This window comes from Schistocerca serialis, chromosome 6 (genome assembly GCF_023864345.2).
Source record: "Schistocerca serialis cubense isolate TAMUIC-IGC-003099 chromosome 6, iqSchSeri2.2, whole genome shotgun sequence".
NCBI lineage: Eukaryota > Metazoa > Arthropoda > Insecta > Orthoptera > Acrididae > Schistocerca > Schistocerca serialis.
This window is the reverse complement of record NC_064643.1, coordinates 495,912,077-495,939,567: the sequence shown is the minus strand read 5'-3', so window position 1 is coordinate 495,939,567 and position 27,491 is coordinate 495,912,077. Positions and strand designations below refer to the sequence as shown.

Here is a 27,491-nt window from a genome sequence, read left to right as displayed (position 1 = left end):
TCGACACAAACTCAAATCTGTCTGTGAAGTTTTTGATCATATTGTCTGGATGATGCTGATTCAGTGCCAAAGAAGATTTATTCATTCATTCAATTATGCACATATGGTCCCTAGAACCCATCATGGTGGGGTGCCTTCAAAGATATGAAACAGTGTGGTAATACATTAAAAGGCAGTGGCAGCTGTTGCAGGCTTCTTCTGTAAAGTTTGCTAACAACTAGTACATTGAATAGTTGTCTATATTAGTAGAAAAATAGCTAGTTTCAAAAAAGCCAGTACTCTTCCTGTTACACTACTTGGCTGCTGTTTTGATTATGTCATACGAACTAAACTCCTGTTAGGGAGGACAGCATTTCAGTTTCCCATCCAGCCATTCATATGTAGATTTTCTATTATTTCCCTAAATTCTTTAAGATGAATACTGAGGTGGTTCATTTCAAAGGGAATAGTTGATGTCCTTCTCTGTCCTTTGTGATCAGTGGGATGTTAAATGATGATCTTCCTTCATTGAAGCCTTCCTTTGCATCCTACTAAGTTTTCATGTGACTTTATTGATTTAAAAAAAAAATCAGATATCTTGTACTGGAAAAGTGAATGTTAATGTGAGTAGTAGTACTAACCAGAATTTACATTTTCAAGACCAAATTTTCTGATGAATTAAAGTGGATAAAGAGACTTTTATTTATTTTTGAATATCTGTGGTTTTCAAATTTCTTGCCTGATGACTGCTGGAAACTTGTTAACAACTTTTGCAGCAAAATGTATGATTCCATTCAGTACCTGAGAGAGGAATGTAGAGTTTATATAAAAATTATTTTTGTTTGTACGATTAAGTTATGAGTCCCATAGTTCATCCAAAATTCAGTTACATAAGTGATCTCAAATGCCATTAGAGAGTAAACATATTGGCATGTGAGTTCCAAGTCCTTTTGTAAGATGCTAGGTTATTGACTTTACTCAGTATCCTTACTGACCAATTCTACAGCTACATACACACTGTAGACCACTGTGAAGTGGTACTTCCACTTCTACCATGTATTAGGATCACATCCTGCTCCATTTGAATATGTAGTGTGAGAAGAATTCTGTAAATGCCTCTGAGCACACTGTAATTAATATAGTCTTGTCATTGCAATTGTGTAGGAACAAATCTTAGGGAGCTGTAGTATATTCATAGATTAGTTAGTTGGTTTTCTAGTATTTCTGTGTTGCTTCTGTAAAATAAATAATTATTTGATCTTAGCTGAAATACTCTTGATGATTATAATACACGAAAGTACCGTATTTACTCGAATCTAAGCCGCACTTTTTTTCTGGTTTTTGTAATCCAAAAAACCGCCTGCAAAAAGTAAGCGTAAGTTCTGAAATATGTTGGTAGGTGCCGCTACAAGTAACTTCTGCCGTCGAATATATGTAGCGCTACACAGGCATGCTTTGTAGGCACAAAGATAAATACTGGCGCCAAAACCTCTGTGTCAGTAAATAAATTTAAAAAAAGGTGGAAGACGAGCTTTTTTCTCTGCCCTGAATTTCGACCATTGCATTTTCATGCAGTATCCAATGAAGTAAATACAAATTCCGTATTGTTCATCTTCGAGTGTAGCAGCTTTTCAATGTACTACAAAAATCCGACTGGCAAGACTGTTTGCGATGTTTGTCAATATGGCCAGCTCTACTTTCTGAATTTTTTCCTACCTGTGAGAAGAGATGGTTGCTAATGGGAACTTTAATGAATTGTGAATCGTATGCAGTATTCTCTTCACCATAAGAATAATACGAATATAAACATTTTGCCATGTATTCTTTCGTGTTTGCTGCTATCTCATTTAAATCCTGTCTGCCTGATAAACTACAAAACTAGAGTGAGACAACAGCAAACGCGGAAGAATATACATATCATGTCATGTTTATATTCGTATTATTCTTATGCCTAATAGTGATACAGTCAGAAATTAAGCACGGCAATTGACTAGATTTTCAAATCTACGATGACTCTAATTTATGTGCAGAAAGTAATGTACTAAAGAAAAATTTTCGCTAAACTCTCGTTCAGAACATCGTCTATCATACGCAGTTTATTATTTGGTTCTTGTTGATCATTATCAAAGAAAGCAGCAGTATAAATAACAACAAATAGCAGTCTCTTGCCATTGTTTCGCTAATGAGACGATTCCTCTCTTTTTTTTAATTTTAAGCAGCGATAGCGAGCACAAAAGCAAGCCATGCCGCGAGCGGCGACAGGTCATTAACACTCATTATCAGAATGCGACAAACAATGCATGACACAGTACAGTAATGCATTTTCAGCCTAGAGTGACGTAAACACCTATAACAAAGAGAACGGCACTTATCAGATCAAAGAAAAATAAGCAATCAATTCAAACCAGACGAAGCACGTGAAAAACGAAGGGTACCCGTATAAATACGGACGGAGCGCCTGACGCATAGCAATTGCTACCTGGTAAAGCTTAACTGTTAAGCTTACGACTTGAACCAAACTACTGTAGCTGTATCGTCATTCATTCGACCTAAATTGTGTCTCATATTACAATGGACCAACTTTGTTTCGATTTGCAGGTGCGACCTAAGACTTTTCTCTCTCCTTGAATTTCGAGTCTCAAATTTCAGGTGCGGCTTAGATTTGAGTAAATACGGTATTGGGAAAAGCATACATTTTACCTGCAGGTCATCATGCTCTGAGAGATTTCGAAGTGCGAAACAGGCAGAACCAAGACTATTGGCTAACTTTTCACCTGATGGTACCACATCAGTTGATACATGTGGTTTCGTAGGAATCCACACAATTTTCTTTCTTTTATCTCTACTTCTGGTACCTGTAAACTTTTGCTGTGACCTAATTGTACATCTGTTCCACTATGCTCCTCTCCCTGTCTGGTATGGATGTATTTGTGCTTGTTATCTTAGTACTTGTATCTTCTTCAAACATCACAGTTTTTGAAGAATCCTCCAATATCTGTGGTAAATTATTTATGAAGGTCTAGAACTGGAATTAGTGATGTACCAGAACTTGTGTGATGCCATATTTATTGCTTTTGCAGTCTGAATCAATTTTATTCTTGTGGTGCAACCTGTTAAGATGTCCCCCTGTTTGATACTGAGATTTGACACCATCCATGCAAGGGGCATGCTTTGAACACTATAACATCTTAGTTCCCTCCTAAAATCTTGTGATCTACACAGTCAAAGGCTTTGGTAATGTTGCAAAAAATGGCAAGAGTATAAGTGTTCTATTCTTTCAGAACTGAATTTGAGAGATCATATTATGTTTTATCAGTAGAGAAAGTGTCACAGATTTTCTTTGAACCCCATTCATGAGATTGCTGTCAATCTTCAAGTATGTAGAATTGTTCAGTAAGCTCTAAACCTTCTGTTAATGCCATACCTTGATCATAAAACAATGGCATTAACTTTATTAACTGGAAGGAATACTATATGAGGATATTCACGAGGAATAAATAGACTGGCCTATTCATCACTGGAAATGTAGCTCTATTGTTTCTAGGTTTGTATGATGGCATGCTGCGGGCTTCACAACTTGTATTTTCAAACAATTTAAAGGAAAGTTGTCAAACAGTTCTTTCAGTAACTTTTGATCACTCATTGATGGTGCTTTTTATGCAGACACTTCTCTCTCTCTCTCTCTCTCTCTCTCTCTCTCTCTCTCTCTCTCTCTCTCTAAGAAAGCGTCATTTACCCCATAAGTATTAATGTAATGTCATATACCCCATAAGTATTAATGTAGTGTTACTGGAGCTCTTATCCATCAACTTGAGAGGGGGAAAAAATTGAAGACTGGAAATGAGAAACACAGAAAGTGCCAAAACTGGATAGTGTCAGATTTTACATGGAAACCATTGTACATGCCAAGGCAAATAACATGGAAAAGTTTGGAAGTATCACAAAGGCTTCCTTTTGTTCACAAGACATCCGACAGATGTAGGAAACTGGATGTTCCACTGGCAGTGGCACGGTGAATGCTCATGTGCTATGTGCCTAAAGGCAGTGATTGTTGTAACCTGTGTCTGATGTGAGCTCCTACCATTGTAGTACTTTGAATATTGTGTATTTGTTTTGATAATGTTTATTGCTATAAAGGAGAGGAAAGGAAAGGTTGCTAACTTAAAAAGAAACTCAGATCTAAGAATTCATGGAAGCCCACACTCAGCATACAAAGGGATAGCTGTTTCTCCCCCACATGATGTAAGTTCAAACCATATGTACTGTGATGTTATGCATTGCATAATAAAATATCTGTAAGGAATATTACTAATTATGTTTCATTATTACTATTGCAATTTTATATTATATATGTGTGATTTCAGGTGCTGTGTAAATGCAGATATTCCTGCAAGTCATTGTCATACAGAAAACAGAGCGCCCCCCTGTTTGTGCTGTTCTACCACCTCTCTTAAGAGCAACAGGATACATTCTTAATCGGGTGCATTCAAGTAACATCTGTTGCCAGAAGACATCATGGTACAAATAATAAGCCCTATGAGAGCAGAAGGCAAGAGCCAGCATGCATTACATAATACCTAATGGTTCAGGAGGAGGCATGCAAGTATGTAATAAAATGTTCTCAGATATTTTTGGATTTCCTTCCTGATGGCTACAGACTCTTCAAGATAAACTTTAAAGGGGGAAACAACTTACGACGACTGTAGAGAACACATTGTAAGTTCGCATGTTCATAAAACAAAGTTCAGCAATGAAGACATTAATAGCTTTCCCAGAGAAGGAAGTCACTATGGCAGAAGAAAGTCAAGTAAAGAATATTTTATCCTGGATGTAAACATAAGATGTCTGTATGCTTCCATTAAAGAAAAACCTGTCACTTCTTCAGTGACTTACAAATATTGTTCCACCATCTTCAAGAAATTCTTCAGCAAAGTTTCCTTCTGCAAACAAAGAAATGACACATGAACTATGTGATAAGATGAGTATGCAGGCAGAAATTCTGCAAAGTCTGCAAAACTTGATCATGAAATACCGAGAAAGCTCAGGACTTTATGAAAACCAACTTTACAAATTCACAGATGCCTTTAAGTGAAACATGCACTGTGTCCATAGATTTGCAACAAGTTCTGTTACACCTACGCTAACACACAGCAGTGCGTTTTACTCATGACTGCTCTCACATTATAACTTGGGAATACATGCTGATTCAAGCAAATCATTCATGTGCATGTGGCATGTAGCTGGTCGAGGATGTAATGAAGTGGCCTCACCTTTATTAAACATTGTGGCTTTGGGATACACACACAAAAAAAAAAAGGTGTGATAACTGTGTTAGACAGAACTAAAATTTTATGATGATGATGATGATGATGATGATGATGGCTTTAATGTTGTTTGTTTCAGAAGGTATCTTTGAGAGTGTTGAAATCAAGTTCTGGCATAGTTACGTGCCTTCCAATTGAGAATTTGCATTATAGAGAAAAGGAAAAAGAATGTTAACTGCGTGGTGCCTGGACAATTGAAAAACATTATAACCACAGCTAGAATAAAGAAACCTTTTAGGGTGATCAACATGGGTCTGATTTCATGGATCTGGGTTCCTTGGCTAATACACACCAGCTAATTAAAAATAACCATAGTTACAGTAATTTGTTTCACTTCAGACAAGGAAGGCAAGCTTCTAATCAAAAATCGTTTTGATAAAGCAGACTGGACTGAGTTCTCTATTTTCAAAAGGGACAAAATGTCAATGATCTGCCATCCTGAGGAAATGTTCCCCAACTTCCACTGTCAGGCAGATTAAGTGAAAAGAAAAAAGACCTTCTTACTATGATTCCATTTCTTGATGTGAAGTATAGAGTGTTTTATGAATCTTTATGTAAGTGGTATAAGAACTTCAGTGGGCATTCAGCATTTCCTTGGCTAAGAAGCAAGGCACATTCTGTCTTACAGAAATGTTAAGTCTTACAGGAGTTTGTGCTCAATACTGTACGTTCCTTTTTAAAATGTGTTTGGGTGAAGTGTTGAAATGGATGCCTAATACCAGAATTTATATTTCATTAAATACAAATGGTTTGCAATATAGCTTACATAAGGTTTTTTTCTCTCATTTTCCTAAATATTTAGTTTTGGCACATTCATCGTTTTCCACTTCCAGTCTTCAGTTCTGGCTGTCAGAGGAGACATGTGGTTAAACTTGATTTTCTGGATTCTTCATGTATCCAGTCAAATTTGGCCCACATTTGAAGTCAGTGTTATGTAGTCCTTATTCCTGCACTGATCCATTGCTAAACTCTTTCTTTATATGGAGAGCATCTCTCATTACCCATTCAAGGGTTTGTTTACCAACCAGGATTTTCTGTTATTGTATTAATTGGAGAACAATGTTATTGTTGTGTGGAATGTAGCAAACAGACTAAACTTAAAGAATGGATCAAGGGAAAAATGAAAATTTGTCATAGTGTCTTTGATCTCAAGGTTTTATGACTCAACTAAGTCATCTTTATATCAAGGATTAAGAATGCAATGTGACGTTATTGCTATTCATGTTTTATTATTCTTGTCTTTGTTTCATATATTTCTTGCAAACAAACTTATTTCTTATTTTTTTTGTTTCAGCTCATCTCTTCATTGTGCCTTGGTCATCTGTTATATGCTGGGGATTTCTTTCTGTCACCTTCTTTTATGCAACAGGGCATCAACCAGCATTCAGTACAATACAGTGGAATGCTGCATTTGTAGGCACTACTGGCCAATTATCAAACCATATCATTCCAGGCTTATTGATTGTTATCAACACGTTCACCTCACATTTAATATTTGGCCTTATGCTGCCACTACTGTTGATAGCACCTTTTACTCTTCTCGTAATGTTGCCCAAATTTGTTGCTGCAAAAAATAATTTGAAAGAAGATGCAAACCAAGGAGAACTTATACTTCTAGAGAAGAAGAATATGATGTACCAGGAGCTCTTCAGTCTGAGCGTCAGATACATAATGTTCCATGGCATTAGGGTAGGTTCATTCTTCATTCTGCTGAAACTTCACAGACTTGTTATGTAATTGATTTTTATGTCATTACTTCAATTTGACCATGTAAGGCCACGTGGGCTTTCAGTAATAGATGATGATATGTATTTGTGCAGAGGGCAATGGATGTAGGTTTACAGATTTTCAGCAACGTTAAAAAGTGAGATATGCATATGAATGGACCAGTGAGATGCAAAATGAGAGAGAACCACTAATATTGGTCTAAATAGAATTTTGGGATTCTGCTTTTCCAGACATAAAAGAGTGATAGCTATTATACCCTCCCCCCATGAACCATGGACCTTGCCGTTGGTGAGGAGGCTTGCGTGCCTCAGCGATACAGATGGCTGTACCGTAGGTGCAACCACAACGGAGGGGTATCTGTTGAGAGGCCAGACAAACATGTGGTTCCTGAAGAGGGGCAGCAGCCTTTTCAGTAGTTGCAAGGGCAACAGTCTGGATGATTGACTGATCTGGCCTTGTAACTACAGCCATAATTTTTCCCGAGGACATGCAGCTTTACTGTATGATTAAATGATGATGGCGTCCTATCGGGTAAAATATTCCGGAGGTAAAATAGTCCCCCATTCGGATCTCCGGGCGGGGACTACTCAAGAGGGCGTCGTTATCAGGAGAAAGAAAACTGGCATTCTACGGATCGGAGCGTGGAATGTCAGATCCCTTAATCGGGCAGGTAAGTTAGAAAATTTAAAAAGGGAAATGGATAGGTTAAAGTTAGATATAGTGGGAATTAGTGAAGTTTGGTGGCAGAAGGAACAAGACTTTTGGTCAGGTGATTACGGGGTTATAAATACAAAATCAAATAGGGGTAATGCAGGAGTAGGTTTAATAATGAATAAAAAAATAGGAGTGCGGGTTAGCTACTACAAACAGCATAGTGAACGCATTATTGTGGCCAAGATAGACACAAAGTCCATGCCTACTACAGTAGTACAAGTTTATGTGCCAACTAGTTCTGCAGGTGATGAAGAAATTGATGAAATGTATGACGAGATAAAAGAAATTATTCAGGGAGTGAAGGGAGACGAAAATTTAATAGTCATGGGTGACTGGAATTCGTCAGTAGGAAAAGGGAGAGAAGGAAACATAGTAGGTGAATATGGATTGGGGGGAAGAAATGAAAGAGGAAGCCGCCTTGTAGAATTTTGCACAGGGCATAACTTAATCATAGCTAACACTTGGTTCAAGAATCATGAAAGAAGGTTGTATACCTGGAAGAATCCAGGAGATACTAAAAGGTATCAGATAGATTATATAATGGTAAGACAGAGATTTAGGAACCAGGTTTTAAATTGTAAGGTATTTCCAGGGGCAGATGTGGATTCTGACCACAATCTATTGGTTATGAACTGCAGATTGAAACTGAAGAAACTGCAAAAAGGCGGGAATTTAAGGAGATGGGACCTGGATAAACTGAAAGAACCAGAGGTTTTAGAGAGTTTCAGGGAGAGCATAAGGGAACAATTGACAGGAATGGGAAAAAGAAATATAGTAGAAGAAGAATGGGTAGCTCTGAGGGATGAAGTAGTGAAGGCAGCAGAGGATCAAGTAGGTAAAAAGATGAGGGCTAATAGAAATCCTTGGGTAACAGAAGAAATATTGAATTTAATTAATGAAAGGAGAATATATAAAAATGCAGTAAATGAAGCAGGCAAAAAGGAATACAAACGTCTCAAAAATGAGATCGACAGGAAGTGCAAAATGGCTAAGCAGGGATGGCTAGAGGACAAATGTAAGGATGTAGAGGCTTGTCTCACTAGGGGTAAGATAGATACTGCCTACAGGAAAATTAAAAAGGCCTTTGGAGAGAAGAGAACCACTTGTATGAATATAGAGAACTCAGATGGCAACCCAGTTCTAATCAAAGAAGGGAAGGCAGAAAGGTGGAAGGGGTATATAGAGGGTTTATACAAGGGCGATGTACTTGAGAACAATATTATGGAAATGGAAGAGGATGTAGATGAAGATGAAATGGGAGATAAGATACTGCGTGAAGAGTTTGACAGAGCACTGAAAGACCTGAGTCGAAACAAGGCCCCGGGAGTAGACAACATTCCATTAGAACTACTGATGGCCTTGGGAGAGCCAGTCATGACAAGACTCTACCATCTGGCGAGCAAGATGTATGAGACAGGCGAAATACCCACAGACTTCAAGAAGAATATAATAATTCCAATCCCAAAGAAAGCAGGTGTTGACAGATGTGAAAATTACCGAACTATCAGTTTAATAAGTCACAGCTGCAAAATACTAACATGAATTCTTTACAGACGAATGGAAAAACTGGTAGAAGCAGACCTCGGGGAAGATCAGTTTGGATTCCGTAGAAATGTTGGAACACGTGAGGCAATACTAACCTTACGACTTATCTTAGAAGAAAGATTAAGAAAAGGCAAACCTAGCATTTGTAGACTTAGAGAAAGCTTTTGACAACGTTAACTGGAATACTCTCTTTCAAATTCTGAAGGTGGCAGGGGTAAAATACAGGGAGCGAAAGGCTATTTACAATTTGTACAGAAACCAGATGGCAGTTATAAGAGTCGAGGGGCATGAAAGGGAAGCAGTGGTTGGGAAAGGTGTGAGACAGGGTTGTAGCCTCTCCCCTATGTTATTCAATCTGTATATTGAGCAAGCAGTAAAGGAAACAAAAGAAAAATTCGGAGTAGGTATTAAAATTCATGGAGAAGAAGTAAAAACTTTGAGGTTCGCTGATGACATTGTAATTCTGTCAGAGACAGCAAAGGACTTGGAAGAGCAGTTGAACGGAATGGACAGTGTCTTGAAAGGAGGATATAAGATGAACATCAACAAAAGCAAAACGAGGATAATGAAATGTAGTCAAATTAAATCGGGTGATGCTGAGGGGATAAGATTAGGAAATGAGACACTTAAAGTAGTAAAGGAGTTTTGCTATTTAGGGAGTAAAATAACTGATGATGGTCGAAGTAGAGAGGATATAAAATATAGACTGGCAATGGCAAGGAAATCGTTTCTGAAGAAGAGAAATTTGTTAACATCGAGTATAGATTTAAGTGTCAGGAAGTCGTTTCTGAAAGTATTTGTATGGAGTGTAGCCATGTATGGAAGTGAAACATGGACGATAACCAGTTTGGACAAGAAGAGAATAGAAGGTTTCGAAATGTGGTGCTACAGAAGAATGCTAGAGATAAGGTGGGTAGATCACGTAACTAATGAGGAGGTATTGAATAGGATTGGGGAGAAGAGAAGTTTGTGGCACAACTTGACTAGAAGAAGGGAGCGGTTGGTAGGACATGTTTTGAGGCATCAAGGGATCACAAATTTAGCATTGGAGGGCAGCATGGAGGGTAAAAATTGTAGAGGGAGACCAAGAGATGAATACACTAAGCAGATTCAGAAGGATGTAGGTTGCATTAGGTACTGGGAGATGAAGAAGCTTGCACAGGATAGAGTGGCATGGAGAGCTGCATCAAACCAGTCTCAGGACTGAAGACCACAAAAACAACAGCTATTATACAAATCTCAAAAATATCAGTAAGTAAAATAGCTATGAGTGTGTCCTAAACAAATTAGCTTTTGAAACAGAGGATGCATCTCTCCAATGTTTCTGTTAATAAATTGCAAACAAACAAAACAAAAAATAATAATACTGCAGGCAGCCAGAGCTGCAGAAATGCATCCTGATTCCTGTTAAATGAAGAACCACAGCAGCTGTTAAATGATCCTTTATTGAAACAACTTATTTTGCAGCTTATAAGCTGCATCTTCATTTATACATCTGAGTGGAAAAATGGGGCAAAAATAAAACATTGTTGTTTTTACCTCAAGTTAAAAAATAAATAAATAAATAAAAAATAAAAAGCATGCCGTAAATAACAGATAAGAGGACTAACAGTCAGTTCATAGAAAATCCAGACCAGGGTTAAATGGACTCCTGACATTCTCAGCCAAATCAAAATAAAATGCGCATGAAAGGAACGATAGTCGAGTTACAGAATCAGCTAACTATGGAATTGACCACCCCAAATAGCAGGCATAATGACAGACTGAAAAATTAAAAAAGGCACAATTTGTAAAAGAAAGAGGACCACCAATGTTCTAGCATTAGAATACAGAAATACATCTGTTCTAGTTGTGGGCTACAGAAATAACTGATGTTCAGAACAGAAAGGAGGAGAATCAGTCCTTTGTATTACTTATCAGAATTTCTCTGATGAGTGAGGGGTCCCCTGTTTTCATATCATGAAACTATTCAATTATAAAGTTTAGTGTGAGAAAGGTTTGTAGGCAAGCAAGATCTTGACAGTGTATGCAGAACTTGTGACCCTTCAGTTTGTATGCAGAATTTCCATCAACATACAATGTTCAGTCCTAGAACTTCATATTTGAAATGTGTAGATTTTTCATAGCAATTTTATTTTTAAGTGAAAGCCTGTACTTTAATCTTCTTTTCGGCACGATTCCCACAAATATTAGCTTGTTTATGTTCATTTTTGCATATTTGAAATATCTCCTCAGATTGAGAATGCTTCTCTTTAGAACCAACTATAGGATCCTAGATGTAGATCTTGTCATTGGTCATATGTATGACAGCACTGGAGGATATTAGTTTTCGGGTCGTGTTGTTACATCGTCTTAACTAAGATGAGCATTAAATTTAGCCACTCCTATTCAAGATTCACGATCATTGAGTGGCCTTTCAGTTTCCCTGAATGAGAAGGGCCCATCATCAAATCTGCACCTCAGGACAGTTGTAGGGCTTCATGTGGAGAACATGGGTGATCTCTCTGCACTTTTAGCTTCTTGATGGGGGGTCACAATTGTTGACTTTGTATGTGACATCCAACAAGCAACAAAGCAGATATAGCCAAAATAGTGCTTTAGTAACTTTTCTGATAGTCCCACATTCCACATAGGTGTAAAAATCCATTATTAAGTTTCCAGGCTGCATCTCAGTGGCCAGCGCTTGGCATTATAGTGCTCTTACTCCATCTGGATATTCAGGGATTGTACATGAGCCAGCTGTCTTGCTTCTTTAGTCCTGGTGATGAGGTGTTTCACATAGTCACCTATTCTACAGCTAAAACAGGGACAGTGCATCCATTGTCATTTTGGCCTATTGGCCATGGAGCAGAAAGAACAGTGTGAAGCCTGTTCTGTCCTGATTCACTGAGCTGTGTGAGAAAGAGCAGTATTGTAACCCACTCTCTCTGTTTGACATCGGCGTACATTGAGTGCTTATTTGCCAGTATCTTGTTGAAGCGTTCTGTGAGGCCATTTGTCTGTGGTTAGTAGGTAGGTATCATTCTGTGGGTAACATCACAATGTGAAATTACCTCTGACACTCGTCTCAACTCAAAAACTTTTCCACTATCAGAAGTTATCACTTGGCATTTTCCATGCTTCAGAGTAATGTCTTCTCCAAGACACCTTGCAATTTCTGGAGCTTTGACAGTTTATACAGTTTTGGTAGCAGCATAGCAGGTGAGGTAATCAGTGCAGCTTATTAGCCATCAATTCCCGTTCGTTGAATCTCCCCAAGAGGTTGATTCAGGTCCAGTGGATGGTGCTGCTTGCAAATGGATCCAATTTAAGATGCTGCAGAGGTAACCGCAGCATTTGCATCCATCAGTAGCATTCCTTACAGTGTTTCACATCTTGTGTAATAGATCAGTAGAGACCCCTGGTGATACCTGCATACAGTCCTGTCTTAAGTCTTCATGAATCCCATATAACCAGATGTTAGAACATCATACAAATACTTCAGGATAGTTGACCACTGATGGGTTTGAATGACAAGCAACCTTTTCCATCCCAGTGGATCATAGTTCCTTTTATAAATGTTCCATTTATTAATTGGAATTCTCTTCAGATCAGTTCCTCCTACTTCGTGGATTCCATGATTTTCAGTAATGCTGGATCTTCATTCTGCTCAATCGCAGTGTCAGCTCAATCACAGTGTCATTTACTGCAGTAATGGCTGAGATTTCATTCACACTGCTGTGCTCAGCCAAAGGATTCTTTAAAATGCAGTCAGCATCCTTGTATTCACATTCAGTGGGTACCCCTGAAGCTTCAGTGCCATCTTATGAATCAACCCAACAGATCCAGCAGCATAGAGAATGGTTCTCCATCCCAAATGTGAATGGTTTGCCAAATAAATGCAGCTGGGAATTGTTGCTGGCTGTAACAACTGTAAGTCACTTTCTCAGTTGTAGGGGTACGTCTTGGACTGTGAGAGTAGTCTGGAAGCATAAAACATCATCATTTCAGCACCTTATTGAATTTGTACAAAAAGTATACTACCGCATAACCAGTAGGGTCAGTGTGAACTTCAATCCTGTCAGCCTCATCATACAGTGCTAGGAATGGAGAAGATATTAGCACCTCCTAAAAGCCAAGGAAAGGTCTTTTTTGCCCCTTGTTCCAGGAAAATTTGGCATATCCTTGTAGAAGTTCTTGCAAGGGACATGCCCTTTTACAGAAGTCCTTTATGAATTGCCACTAGTAGGAGCACATTCCAAGACAATTACTCATGTCGTGATTGTGCTGCAGAGTCAGAAACGGTGTAAGTGCTTTTATTTTCTCTGGATCGGCACAGACTTCATCACCATTGACTAGTTGGCCCCAAGATTTTAATTTCTTGGACCACAAACTGGCACATTTTCGGATTCAGGTGGAGGCCTTTGGTCTGGACAGACTTCAACAAGGTTGTCAGGTAGCTTACATGTTCTTCAGATTTCTCTGAAAAAATAAGAGTCATCCAGATAGCAGATATATGTTGTCCATTTTAGGTCTTGAAGCAGATGCTCCATCATACATTTGAAGGTGGCTCGATCATTACACAGTCTAAACGCCATAACTTTGAACTCGTAGAGTTTATTAGGAGTTATGAAAGCAGGCTTTACCCAGCCAGCCTTGATTTGGTAGTAGCCTTTCTGCATGACTGTTGTTGAGAAGTATTTTGTTACTTTTTTGCAATGTAGGATGTCATCAATGCATGTCTATGGGTAGACATATTTTTTTGTTATTTTTGTCCAGTTGTTGGTAATCAGTGCAGAAATGCCATACACTGTCCTCCTCCTCCACATGGACAACAGGAGAGGATAAGGGCATTCAGAAAGTTCAGTGATTTCATCTTGTCCCTATACAAGTATTGTGTAATATGGTGAATCGCTCCCAATGTTGATACAATGCTTTGCCATGGGCTGCTTGGTCTATCTTTTCTCCACTCTTAATTTGAAAGCCTCTGAAAATTGACACAGAATGGATAATATGTGCCAACATTGTTCCTCAGTGAGGCCAGATCTTATTGACAGTTTGATACTAGCTTCCTCCCCGGCCTTATCTGTAGTGGTAGTCGAGCAATATCCTTCATCATTGTGTGCTCGTAGCTTTAAGGATGAACTGTAGCTGCTTATGAACCAAAATTGTCCTTGACCATCTGCTGTGCTAATAATTATCACTGATATGTAGATTTCTTTTGTGAGCCTGAGTAACTTTTTGCAAGCGACAATAGCTTTATAGGTCAAATGAGCATCTTGATTGATAACTGGAACTTGCCTTGTTGAAGCAACAGCAAACTACCACCACAAGCAATCATTCTCATGTGTGATTGTTGGAATAGCTTTTTCAATCCAGAGCTCTGGTCTTCCACAGTCTCTGACTGCTTGTGATGCCTGCAAGAAGTCCCATCCAAGAATAACATTATGACTACACTATGTTAAAATGAGAAATTTGAAGGACTGTGTTGTGTCATTGAGAGTTGTTATTGCAATACATGGTCCCGCCACCAGGATGTATTTTCCATATGCGAACTTCAGCACAATCACTTTCATATCATGGGACGTAGCCTTCTTTAGCTGGTGATGATAACCATTCTATATTACAGAAAAAGAAGCCCCTGAGTCGACTAGTGCTTGGACAGATTGGCCATTAATGATGATGATGTCAATGAGTTTTCTTTGCATCTTGGTACATATTGTCCAAGGAAAATTTTCATTTGTGGTGACCTCACCTCCATAGACGATAGCCTCGCTTAGTTTTCCTGAATTTTCCTGCTAGGCAAGCAGCTGGGAATGGCTACAGCACCCTCATCCAGGGTATGGTGGTGGACTTTATTCCACGGCTTGGCTACAGTCAGCAGTTGACTAGCATGAGTAGGACTGTTGTCGTGGTTGACATCGTATGTCATAATAGTTGTCAAATGCTTGTCTTCTTTCTCTGCAGTACCATACAATGTGTCCAGGGCATCCACAGTGGAAATACACCAGCATGTTGCCATCCGTCCTCCAAATGTCTTTTCTTTTGTGGGGCATTATACTTAGTGAAGGAGTTGGTTGTGCTTGTGTTTTTCATATGCTGGGTTGTTGTTTGAGGGATGTGATAGAAGTCTGAATTGGCCAGATTCGTTCTTCATGGTGCGTTCAATTGGTAGTGGAGATTGGTGCTGAAGATTAATGCAGCTCTTCTTCGAAATTCTGTATTATCTCTTGAAATACATGGTGAACATGCGTGAGTGCTCTGTCTTGTGTACTCAGTCTGACATTTCTGGCAGCCATAACTGCTGTATTTCTTCCTTTACTTTCAGGGATATTGGAAAGTTGAGGTCACCGTGGTCTTCCACAACTACTATAGGGACCACATTTGGGAATTAGTCATACCTCTTTCATCTGACTCTTTTTGTGTAGCATATCCTAGGTGAATTATTTGATGAATTCATCTGTTGTTATAACATCCTTTACCGGAAAAGCTTGGTATACATTTTTTGCAACTCCTTTCATCAAGTGTGAGATATTTTGTTTCTATCATATTTGGATTCACAATGTGGCATAGAACCAAATTGTTTTGTTTGTAAGGCTGTATCATTTCCACAAGATATGGTACCCTGTTCTTCAATTGTTCTTGTGTTAAATGGACTTAGTGCTGATGATCACCAAATGTTTTCTTGAGTTCAGTCTGGATTTGCTCCAGCTGTTGTCTTCTCTTCATTGTTGTCAAACCACTGCTGGGCTATGCTGTCCAAGTAAAAGTATACATTTGCCAAACACTTATTGTCATCCCACCTGTTGTATGTGGTCAAAATCTTTCAGCCATTCCAATGTCTCCAGAAATCGCTGATAGTTGCCTGATGTGTAACTCGTGTACTGCTGTTTTGGAACCCAATCTTCTAGAAATGAGAAATACTATAAAATAAATGTTTGCTGGTTATTGAATTTGAGTTGCTGACATGCAGCACACTAGCCTATGACGCTAATTGCTACTCCGTAGTGTAGTTCGTGGCAATATTTTGTGATTACTTGCAGTTTTTGTCATAGTTCTTGGTGTTATACCCATGCTCCTCTCGTGAATAAATAGTCACAGAAAAACAGTATATTTTTAATGAACTGACCAACATTCACAAATTAACACACTAAGCTTCGCAAAACAAAGTGTATATTCCTGCCATGTGCTTGGCCCCTGTTGATGTTCTGGCTCCTTACTTTAACTTTGTTTATGTACTTTTGTTTGTGTATGGTGAATTTCTTTAATTGTTTGTTTTAATTTTCTTGTAAAATTCATTTAGGGTGCTAATCAGTATGCCATCGTATAGTGTAGTTTCGTAGTTTATAGTTTGTTTCCCTTCTGCTATTGCCTTTTGTAAGTGGACACTTTCTTTTTGGTAGGTTTCTGCTATAAGCTGTGCTATGATTTTAGTATTTTGAAAACAATTTCAGTTTTAGTGTATGACTGTTTCCTTACATAACTTACTAAAATAATCACAGAATTGTGAAATAAGTCATGATAGGTACTGCACAAAGATCAAGGTCCACATCTGCTCAAGAAAACAATATGTGTATTAAAACAACTAAACTTCTACAGACAAAATATGAAATGGTCTAAAATTAACAGTTATTGGAGAAAGTCACTTGCAGTTGTGATGGCACTAGAGAAAAGAGCAGTTTGGTAAGAATAGCAGGTCACTGAACAAAATCGCTATTTCGTACCAGAGTATCCACCAGCACAACACTGTTCTTACAAGTGCAAGGGGCAGAATTAAGTGTGGAATTAATTGCCTCTTGTGGAAGACATGGCCAGGGTGAGATCCAAATGAAAGTCACATGGTTATAACACAAGGGTACCAGCAGTGACAACCAGAGCTCTGAACTTAGTACCAGCATGGGCACTAATGCTAGCTGGTCGGAAGCCTTGCAGTGTGAAACACTGATTTACACAAGGGGCTGTGTAGTAGGTGTAGCGTGTTGCCATCTATTGTGTCTGTTGTGGCACGGTGTCGAAATTAATCTTGACATAGCAAGAAGAAGACCAAGACTGAAAGCAAGGCTAGGTCAGTGGAATCCTCTCTAGTAACTGAGCTGTTATCTTGTACCAACAGCCAGTGACTGTAGTAGGCGGGTATCCAGTTGCATGGCAGTATTGAAAGCTTGGGGTGGAAGTAGGCGATCAAAGAAAGAAACTCAGTGCCTTAGCAGATGGCTGTAGTGATGAACTAGGAACATGTGGAACTAAGACATATGTGTGCCAGAGATCCGCCACACGAGTTACATAATGGTTCTGAGCTATTAAGTAGTTATGATACGTGAACCATTAATTTTCAGTGTTCTGATATCTAGAATATACTACTTTAAAATTTATGTCTGTCTGTTCTGTGTGTACTGACTGGCAAGACTTACATGTAAGTTGGAATACACCTGATCTGTTGAATGTGTCAGTAAGTGTGTTGTATGTCTTGAATTTTCTGTCATGTTGTCAGTCTGCTATCCTATTTGAAGCCCTTGTTTCATTAATATGTTACCTATTTTGTGGATTATTCTACTGTTATATGTGAATATATACAATTTTGTTTTGTGTGTGGATTCCTGTTCTGCCGAGTGTTGAATGTGGCATTGTTGTTATGGCACGTTCAGTTCCAGTCTGTTTACATACTTTATGGTTAAATCTCTCTATCATGTGTTTGATTAAATCATTCTCTACAGGTTTTTGTTTTATTGTGTTTAATTATTATATGAAGTTCTGTTTGTTAAATTAAACTTTCATGGCCAGAAATATCATACTTATTAAAATATTATGGGCTGTTATATCATGATTGAGTGATTTGCTTGTTGAAACTCAATGTTTCACCCTCATCTGTGGACGACTTTGTCATTGTAGCTTTTTCAGAGGTCCAATGTACACCCTGGCTCCATATGGACGGAAATAGAATTCAATTTGTGCATGCTCCTGTGCAGAATCGTGATGATGTACATATTTTGAAAACTGGGATACAATTTAATGACTCTTGCATGATGCAGTGGGCAAGCATATGTTGACAGCATCTAGTAGACAGAAGAAGAAATTAGGATCATTTGCAACCTAATCAGACAATCCAGCATTTAGACATTTCTTGCACTGTTACCAATTTACTGAAACGTTTATTATCTGACAACAAAGTAACTGTGTTTGCCAAGGGTGGAAATTTTGTCATCAGTCCAAGAGTTGTTCCCACGGAGGAAATTATAGCTCTTGTGAAAGCAGGCATTCGTAGTGTGAATGCAGTACCAGCTGTTGAAATCTGTATAGCAGCAGAAAGAGTATTACCCCGCACAAAGCTTTCAAAATGTAGAATAACTGTGGGATAGAACATTATAAAATGCCTGAATAAGGATGGTAGTGCATTTTTGTTCTCAGCCAATTTTGGTGGAAGTAATGTGGACTTTGTTGTGAGACATGGTGAAATATTCTCTCTTCACCTCCTATAATTCCACGGAGTTCGGATAGCTGATGGCAGTGTACGTGGCCTTCAAAATTGCATCTGTAACAGAGCTGTGTTCCAAGCAGTCATTGGGTGAGGCTTCTGTCATCATCGGAACAAGGTCATGCAAACATGTCCGATCCCCCTCGTGCTGACTGGCCGTACACAATTGTGGCTCCTGCAGTATTGGAATGTACAGCACTCTCATTCAATGTGGTTGATGAATCACATCAAACACCTCACTGCACAACATGACATCTCTTATGGTAGTGCTGACACACTCATTTACCAGCTGGGGTACTCAAAGGTGTGTGCCAGCTGGCTTCCTCACTGCCTAACAGAAGACCATAAAGAGCAACACAGGACTATCTGTGCAATATTGCTTGCACATTACAAGACTGATCGTGACAGTATTATGCCAAATGTTGTCACTGGTGATGAAACATGGGTTCGTCACTTCAAACCGGAATTGAAACTGGTTTTCTTTTTATTGCTGCCATAGATATTGTGATACTTCATAAATAAGTAAACCACCAAGTATATGTTGAGAAGATTACAGTGAAGAATGTACTCAGTGGCCAGTTTAGTTTGATGGGTTTTAGGTTAAAAATTGCTGTGAATGTAAAGTAGCTAATAAATTGAAATTGATTTAACATTAGATGGAGAGTGATACCTTTTTCCATTCTTGAGAAAATACATGAGATACATTGAACTTTGTCAGTGACAAGGTTGGCAGCTCCACACCACACACGACGCTATTGTCGCCTGTCACGAGAAGCCGAGAGCCGCCTCGTGTTTCTCTCTTTCGTATACTGCCGATCCGAGCTGAAGGTCAAAACAGGAGTAAAAGAGACTGAAAGCTAAATTCCCATTGCTTCTGAATGAGCAGCTGGATGAAGGCAAGGAAGACATAGTCAGTAATTTTTATATGATGGGCTTCTTCCATTTCTTCAAATACATTGTCTACCCCTACACAAGAGTTCAGCACCCGCTGCTACACCATTGACTGTGACTGAACACTCTTCAAATCCAGCAACATTTCTTCTATATACTCCTCAAGCTGGATCATACATTACTTCGTGAAACTGAAAGGGTGTAGAACTACTGTCCTAGGTTTATTAGTTTTTGAATATTATTTATATATGTATTACATTTGAATAAAGTACCATATTAGGCGGACTTAAAAAAATTATCTTTTCATAGTGGTATTTTTAATGTTGATCATGCTCTTCCACCAGCTTAACTTATTGTAATGAGTTGTACTTCAGTAAGAGAAATAGCAAGTAAAAAATGTATGTCGTGCTTTGTCAGAATAGCTGATACAAGTTGCTCCAAAAAGTGGGAACTGTCTGGACTCATTCTGTAGAATTCATAAAAATTTTTCACATTGAGAGGCATAGCGGGGAAACCACAGCCAAACTATGTCTGATATTATAGCATTGTATGGGTGCATCAAGTTTTTTCATTTCTTTTTTGGTTTTTTGAGCTTTAAATAATGATAAGACACAATAATGTCCTCTTCAGAAGTGCTCATAATTGGAATTGCAATTGAAACTGAAACAAAAATGTGACTTGTGCTGTCTTGTTGCTTGTCGTATGGAGAGTGGCATTGCGTGTCCTATTGCATATCACATCTTCCCAGTGGGAACATTGAGTGTCACACTGCTAAGTGTCGCATCGCATGACCTTTATTGGAGTGTGTTGTATCACATATTGACTCATTGTGAACCATGCATTAACCATAAGATACATAGGAATAAACGTGCCGTCACACACAACATCCTACACAACTAAACAACAACAACACAGAGCAGAATAAGAATCCACACACAAAACAAAATGGTATTTACTCACCCGTAATAATAAAATAATCCACAAAACATGCAACAAATTAAGAAAATAAAGACTTCCAATAGGATAACAAACAGATAACATACACAGAAAAAAATTAAGATGCACCCATTGACAAATTAAACACATCAGGTTTGTTCCAAATTATATGCAACTCTTACTATACAGTATGCATGAGACAGACAGGATAAATTTTAAAACAAAATTTTGAGAACCAGACCTGTACAAAGAAATAGCTTATTTAGTACTTTTGACAACTGCAAGAATAATATGTGCTGCTCGCTCTTGATCTTCTTGTCACCATCTGTTTAAGGAGTTATAATATGTAAAATAAGGAGTCAACCACTCGCCTATTGATGACTAATGTGGCGCTTAGAAACACGTAACAGAAATAGTATTTATATAGCTTTCAAGCTCTTGCTCGCTCTCAAGCAAAAGTATGAGCATTCACACACACACACACAAACACAAACACAAACAACACCCATGGTTGCATTGAGACTGACTGTTGATTATCAGTTATTGAGAGCAGTTGCATTGGTAGGCGGAAGTGCGGAGGGGATAGGGAAGGATGCACAAGACGAGGAAGGGGTAGCAGGATAGTGCGAGGAGGCCCTTTGACAGATGATGGAGCGGTCCACAACAAGATGGAAAGAGCTCAGAAGGTAGAGCACATAATAGATAGAGGGGGTTGGGGAGGGAGAGGGGGGCGAGAGAAGCAACTAGAACAGGGAGAGAAGAGAGAAGGGCAGAGAGGTGGGAAAGGGGTGGCGGGAGGCTGAGAGAGATTTAGGCCAGGGTGATTGCAGGCTATGCGAGAGAGAATTCAGGCTAAACTGGAGAGAATTCCCACCTGCATTGCTTAGAGAAACAAGTGCAAGATGGAAATATCTAAATGGCTCTTTTAACGAAGCACCCATTGAAATTATTTGTTTTATAGTGTGCAAAATGTTCCACAACTGGATGGTCAAATTTGCAGTTGAGCACCATCTCGTGGTGACCATGATGCAAAGAGACATAAATCTATCTCCCATCTCCCCCCTCAGACAAATGCACTCCTTTCTTTTACGGACTCCCCAAACTGTGTAAACCCATCCCCATTGTGGCTGGGTACATTACAGCCACAGAATGAACCAGTGCAATTGTTGACCAACACGTGTTGTCTGTAACGTCCCATTCCACATTCAAGACACTGCTCATTCCATCACTGCCTTTCCATAGTTCCTTTCCCGTTACCACCAGAGTCCTTGTTGGTTACTCTGAATGTAACATCCTTATACACCAACATCCATCGTGCCTGTGGCCTTGTGGCCATGGAACACTACGTTTGCCAGTGTCTTCATACTGAACCCATCATCTCTTTCCAAATCCTCCTAACTATCCACATCATGCCCAATGGGCCATCTGGGGGAATCCTTCCTATGTAGTCAGCACCTAAAACCCCTTGTCTGGTTCAGATTCAGTGATAACATTTTCATGATCTGAACTCCTGGCAGGGACACCCTTGCTGTTTCCTCCTGATCCAAGCTCGACTTCACTTGATCCTTCTTAACTCAACAAGCCACCTTTCTAGATAGTGATAACCACTTCTCAGACAACTCCATAAATAGGTAGGAGGTGTCCCATTACTTTCACCGTTGACCAACAGTACCTCCACTTTTATGACTGTCAACCACTCCATGTCGAAAAATCTCTTCCTCATAATGTCACCGTGCTCTGTGGAAAGCAAGTGTTGTTGTAATATACTGACAACCTTGCCAGAGCCTGTATTGACAAACAGTATCCCATGCAGATTATCCATAAACAGATGCTTGTTCCATCTCCTCCTCCTGCACCAGTAAACCTTTTAACCAACCACTGACCAACACTCCTCTGATCACCAAGTATCAACCTGGTGTTGCTCAACCACATCCTACAGCAGGGCTTCAACTATATCTTACCTTGTCTTGAGGTAAGGGATATCCTACTCTAAATCCACCCATATCAAGCAAAGTAGTGATCTGCTATCCATCCAATCTACAGAACATCCTTGTGTGTCCCTGCTCCAGTCTCGCACTCCATGGGTCATTCCCTTGTGGTTGACCCAGGTGCAAGACCTGTCTCGTACATCCTCCTAACACCTCCTACTGCAGTCCAGTCACAAGCGTTTCCTACTCCATAAAAGACAGGGCCTTGTGTGAAATATCAGCTGTGTTGCAATTACTGTGTAGTACTCTGTGGGTATGACCAGTCACCAACTATCTGCTGACATGAATGGCCACCACCAAAATGTTGCAAATCACAGACTTGACCATCCATTTGGAAAACATGCTGCACGCCACAACGCTAATGACTACATTAGGTGCTTCACTAAACAGTTCGTTCTGATACTCCAGTCCAGCACTAGCTTCTCCGAACTGCACAGATGAGAATTTTTCCTCCAGTGTATCCTGCACTATTGCAGTCTTTGTGGCCTAAAGCTCTTCTAACCTGTTTCTCACTGCCTCATCTTACCTCTTCACTTCTCTCCACTGTCCACTACACTCCTTCCCCTTACAGATGCATTGTCTTTTGCCACCACTCTTTCTCCCCCCCTCCCCCTAGCATGTGGTCTCTCTCTCTCTCTCTCTCTCTCTCTCTCTCTCTCTCTCCCTCCCTCCCTCACTCCCTCCCTCCCTCCCTCCCTCCCTCCCTCCCTCTCTCCCCCCCTCTCCCCTTTTCCACCCCTCTCCCTTCCCCCTCTTCCCTCCTTCTCTTCCCCTTCACCTCCATCTTCTTTTCTCCTCCCCCCTCCCTTCCCCCTCTTCCCTCCTTCTCTTCCCCTTCACCTCCATCTTCTTTTCTCCTCCCCCCCCCCCCACTCCTTTCTCTGTCTCTTACGTGCTCTACCCTCTGCATTCCTTATTCCTTTATTCTTGTGGTGCAGCTGCTGAGTCTTCTGGCAAAGAGCAATCTTCACCCTATCCTGCTACCCCCTCCTCGCATTATGTATCTTTCTCTACCCCATCCCTACTTCCATGTACCGAGGCAACGGTTCTCAATAATTGGTAATCGACAGTCTCGCTGTGGCTACAATTGGGTGCACTTTGGAGTGTGTGGGCACTTGAATATGTAAATATGTGCACTTTAGCTAGAGAAAGAGCGAGAGCTTGGAAGCTAGTGTAAATATTATTTTCTTTTGTTTGTGTCTATGTGCCACACGTCAGTCAGCTATAGGTGAGTGGTTGACTTTCCTTATTTTACATATTATTCCATCCAGGATTTTCTGTTGTTGTTTAAGAAATTTGTCACTTTGACTACTGAGTCACAGTATATTTATACCCTCACCAAGTTTGTCATAAATAACTCACTACAGTTCAAAAGCAACAGCGATGTTCATACTTACTACACCAGAAGAAAATATGACATTCATTATTCCACATTAAGGTTTTCTGTTGGTGCACAATGTTGCCACTAAATGTTTTGATCACTCACCCAATAATATGAAATGTTTGACAGTGAAGTTACATTTGAAATCAAACTAAAAAGGTTTCTGCTTCACAATTTCTCTGTTCTGTAGAAGAATTTCTATTTATGCAATGTGTTAAAGGTGATTGATAGAAATTACTGATTCATGTCTGTAGTAAATAAAATAAAAATGCCATTTTTAAATGATCAGCATGTAGCCATATTTATACATCAGTCTATATTGTGAATGTAAAATGACTCATTCCTCATTACGATTAATCGTACAAGTGATCTATAGAACATGGAACAAACGAACTGACTACCTGCTTAATAGCTCACAACTGCTATGCAACTCAGACTGATACAGATTTCAAAAAACTAAAATCCAGCCACTGCTTATAGCAAAAACTTAACATAGAAAAATTGTACTCATACAGAAAGCAGTAGCTGAAGGAAAACCGATTATAAAGGAATATATTACACTAAGTGATAGCACACCATGTAGTAGCTGAAAGGAGCCACACAAAAAAGGCAATACAAAGAAATGGAGAAAAGATCAACATACAGAAAGTTCAAATGGGGAACTGGGAGGAAGTAGGAAAACAGAAACCTAACACACAGTTATACCTATCACCTTTTTCCACATATGCATATCTTAATTCTTTCCAAAATGGCTTGCCTCAATAAATATTAACAGTATGAACAGTTAAAATTTATTTACTCAGTCTATAAACTAAATAATAACAGGGCTGCACAGTGAAATAACAAATGATAAAGTAGAAATATAACTATTGGACTAAAGAAGCAAACCAACTTTCCTCATATTATGAAAATCAGCTTACATTTTGGAATTTATTCTTTACCTACTTCTCCGGAGACTGAATGCAGAGGTTTTCTCTTCTTCTCATTAAAGCAGTATACACCTTCAAGTACATTTCACATTTTCCTTTGGCTCTGGATTTAAATTTTGAAAATACTAATATTATTTTATTATTTTGAATTTTTCTTTCTTACATAATTTCTGAATATGTGTATTCTTTAATTGAAAAGATGAGGATATGTTCACAGTTAGTGGCATAATAGATTTTGTGCTATATCTGTGACTCTTTCTTGTAGCAGATCTAAGTGAACAAAATAAACAGGGAGTATTCCCAAGGCTGTGATGCTCTCTGGAAGCCCTGGGCTAAACAGCTAATTCCTTGTATCTATGTAAATATCAGTTGTCATAGTTATTTAAGTTTCAATAGTTTGGGTATGCAACTCTATAATTAAGCTTTTTCATTATTTCACAGGTTTTTGCATGTATGCTTGCTGCTACAATCCACTGCAGGCATCTGATGGTCTGGAAGATATTTGCCCCAAAGTTGATTTTTGAAGCTCTAAGTTTCTTTGTGACCATTATTGGTGTTTGTTTTGGCTACCTCATTACCTTAAGAATAACAAATAAAACAGAAGTTTTGTTTAAAAAATTTCAAAGGTATTTTCAATAAATATATGCAGTGAATGTTTTTGACTGTTATTTTACTGTTGTGGAGTAAAATATAGTATTAAATTGTTGTGAAGTCTATTATTGTTATGGAATATTATGTTAATGCAGATTTGATTAAAATTTGTTAAAATATTTTCTTGACTTTCATTACTCTTGAAAGTTGACTACTTCATGTAGCAGATTATCTTAATAATCATTATTACAAAATAGTTTGACATTATTGATGTAAGGAACTCATTCTCTTTTTCTCCCATAGTGAATAAAGGTACCACTAAGTAGTGTGTATGACATTTAGACAGTTATACAAAATGATTAAAAAAGTCTCACAGTTCAGCCTCCTCAAGAAGCGAAATAAACTGTGTAATGATGTTTTGGTACACAACGCTGTTCACCATAGTTTAAAAGAAAACAGTGCTCATTATTCAGAGATGTGATATGACACACTACACTCAAATTTTCTGACATATCAAGGGATTTTCATGAAAGATGTTGGATTTTCAACAGTGATATTCCAGGACGAGCAATATATAAAATAAGGGAGTCAACCTCTCATCTGTAGCAGACTGGTGTGTGGTGCATACACACATTTAACAGAAAACGGTATTAACTAGTTATTGAACTCAGGCTCTTTTTGTAGTAAAAGTGTGCTCATGTACGCACTTCTGTAGTTTTAGCGAAACTGATTATTGAAAGCAGTTGCTTGGACTGATGGGGGTGGCAATGGGTAGGGAAGGGGACATGAGAAGAGGAGGTGGTGATATAGTGGAAGGCAGGTCTTTTGACAGGTGACTTGGATGCTGCTCAACAAGACAAAAGAAATTCAGAGGATTGAGCATGTAAGAGATATAGAGAGAGGGAGAGGAGAAAGGAGAGGAAGGTGCAGATGGAGGAGACAAGGACAGGAGAGAGAGAGAGAGAGAGAGAGAGAGAGAGAGAGAGAGAGAGAGAGAGGGGGGGGGGGGGGGAGGGAGAGAAGGTCCACTTGTAGGAGGAAAGGAAGAATGGTGGGAGAAGGCAAAACATGATCTGGAGTTTGGCAATGGCCATTCGTGTGATTAGACAGGTTTTTACCTGTCACGCCCACCTAGAATGCTGTACAGTAATTCAGCATAGCTGACATATAACAAGGCTGCTTTCACAAGTGGCCCTGCCTTTAATTGGGTAAGAAATGGTTTGACTGGACTGCAACAGTAGCTGGTTGGTGTGTATGAGGGTCAACCATAAGGGAATGACCCTTACAGGATTGGGAGCAGGATTGAAATAGGGATAGAAATGATATTCTACTGTGAGAGATATGGGTAGGATTTCGGTTAGGATAGGATATCTCTCTTCTAAGGGCACAGCAAGAGGTAGTTGAAGCCCTGGTGATGCATATGGTTGAGTTTTTCAAGGCTGGAGTGATACCGGGTGATAAGAGGAGTGCTGTTCAGTGGCAGGTTAACGGATTTGCTGGTGCCAGGGGATGAGGTGGCATTGGCGATCTTTTTTGGCTTTGAAAAAAGAAACAAAACGTAAAAACGCACGGTATTTTCGTAAAAAGCTAATTTAATTTACAGTAATAATCATGCTTATAGACTATTACAGAGCAGTGAATATACAGGGTGTTACAAAAAGGTACGGCAAAACTTTCAGGAAACATTCCTCACAAACAAAGAAAGAAAATATGTTATGTGGACATGTGTCCGGAAACGCTTACTTTCCATGTTAGAGCTCATTTTATTACTTTTCCTCAAGTAACATTAATCATGGAATGGAAACATGCAGCAAAAGAACGTACCAGCGTGACTTCAAACACTTTGTTACAGGAAATGCTCAAAATGCCATCCGTTAGCGAGGATACATGCATCCACCCTCCGTCGCATCGAATCCCTGATGCACTGATGCAGCCCTGGAGAAAGGCGTATTGTATCACAGCCGTCCACAATACGAGCACGAAGAGTCTCTACATTTGGTACCGGGGTTGCGTAAACAAGAGCTTTCAAATGCC

General features: G+C 39.1%; 1 protein-coding gene across 1 annotated transcript in view; it reads left to right on the top strand.

Annotated features, from left to right (window-relative positions):
• LOC126484951 (GPI ethanolamine phosphate transferase 3-like) overlaps positions 1-25,637 on the top strand; it is a gene marked incomplete at its 5' end in the record, with an annotated part of 97,746 nt that extends 72,109 nt beyond the window's left edge. Inside the window, 2 exons of the mRNA XM_050108552.1 lie at positions 6,598-6,992; positions 25,308-25,637. Of these exons, the coding sequence (XP_049964509.1) occupies positions 6,598-6,992; positions 25,308-25,505 (593 nt within the window). The remainder of the gene's footprint in view (positions 1-6,597; positions 6,993-25,307) is intronic.
• Between the last annotated feature and the right edge of the window lie 1,854 nt (positions 25,638-27,491).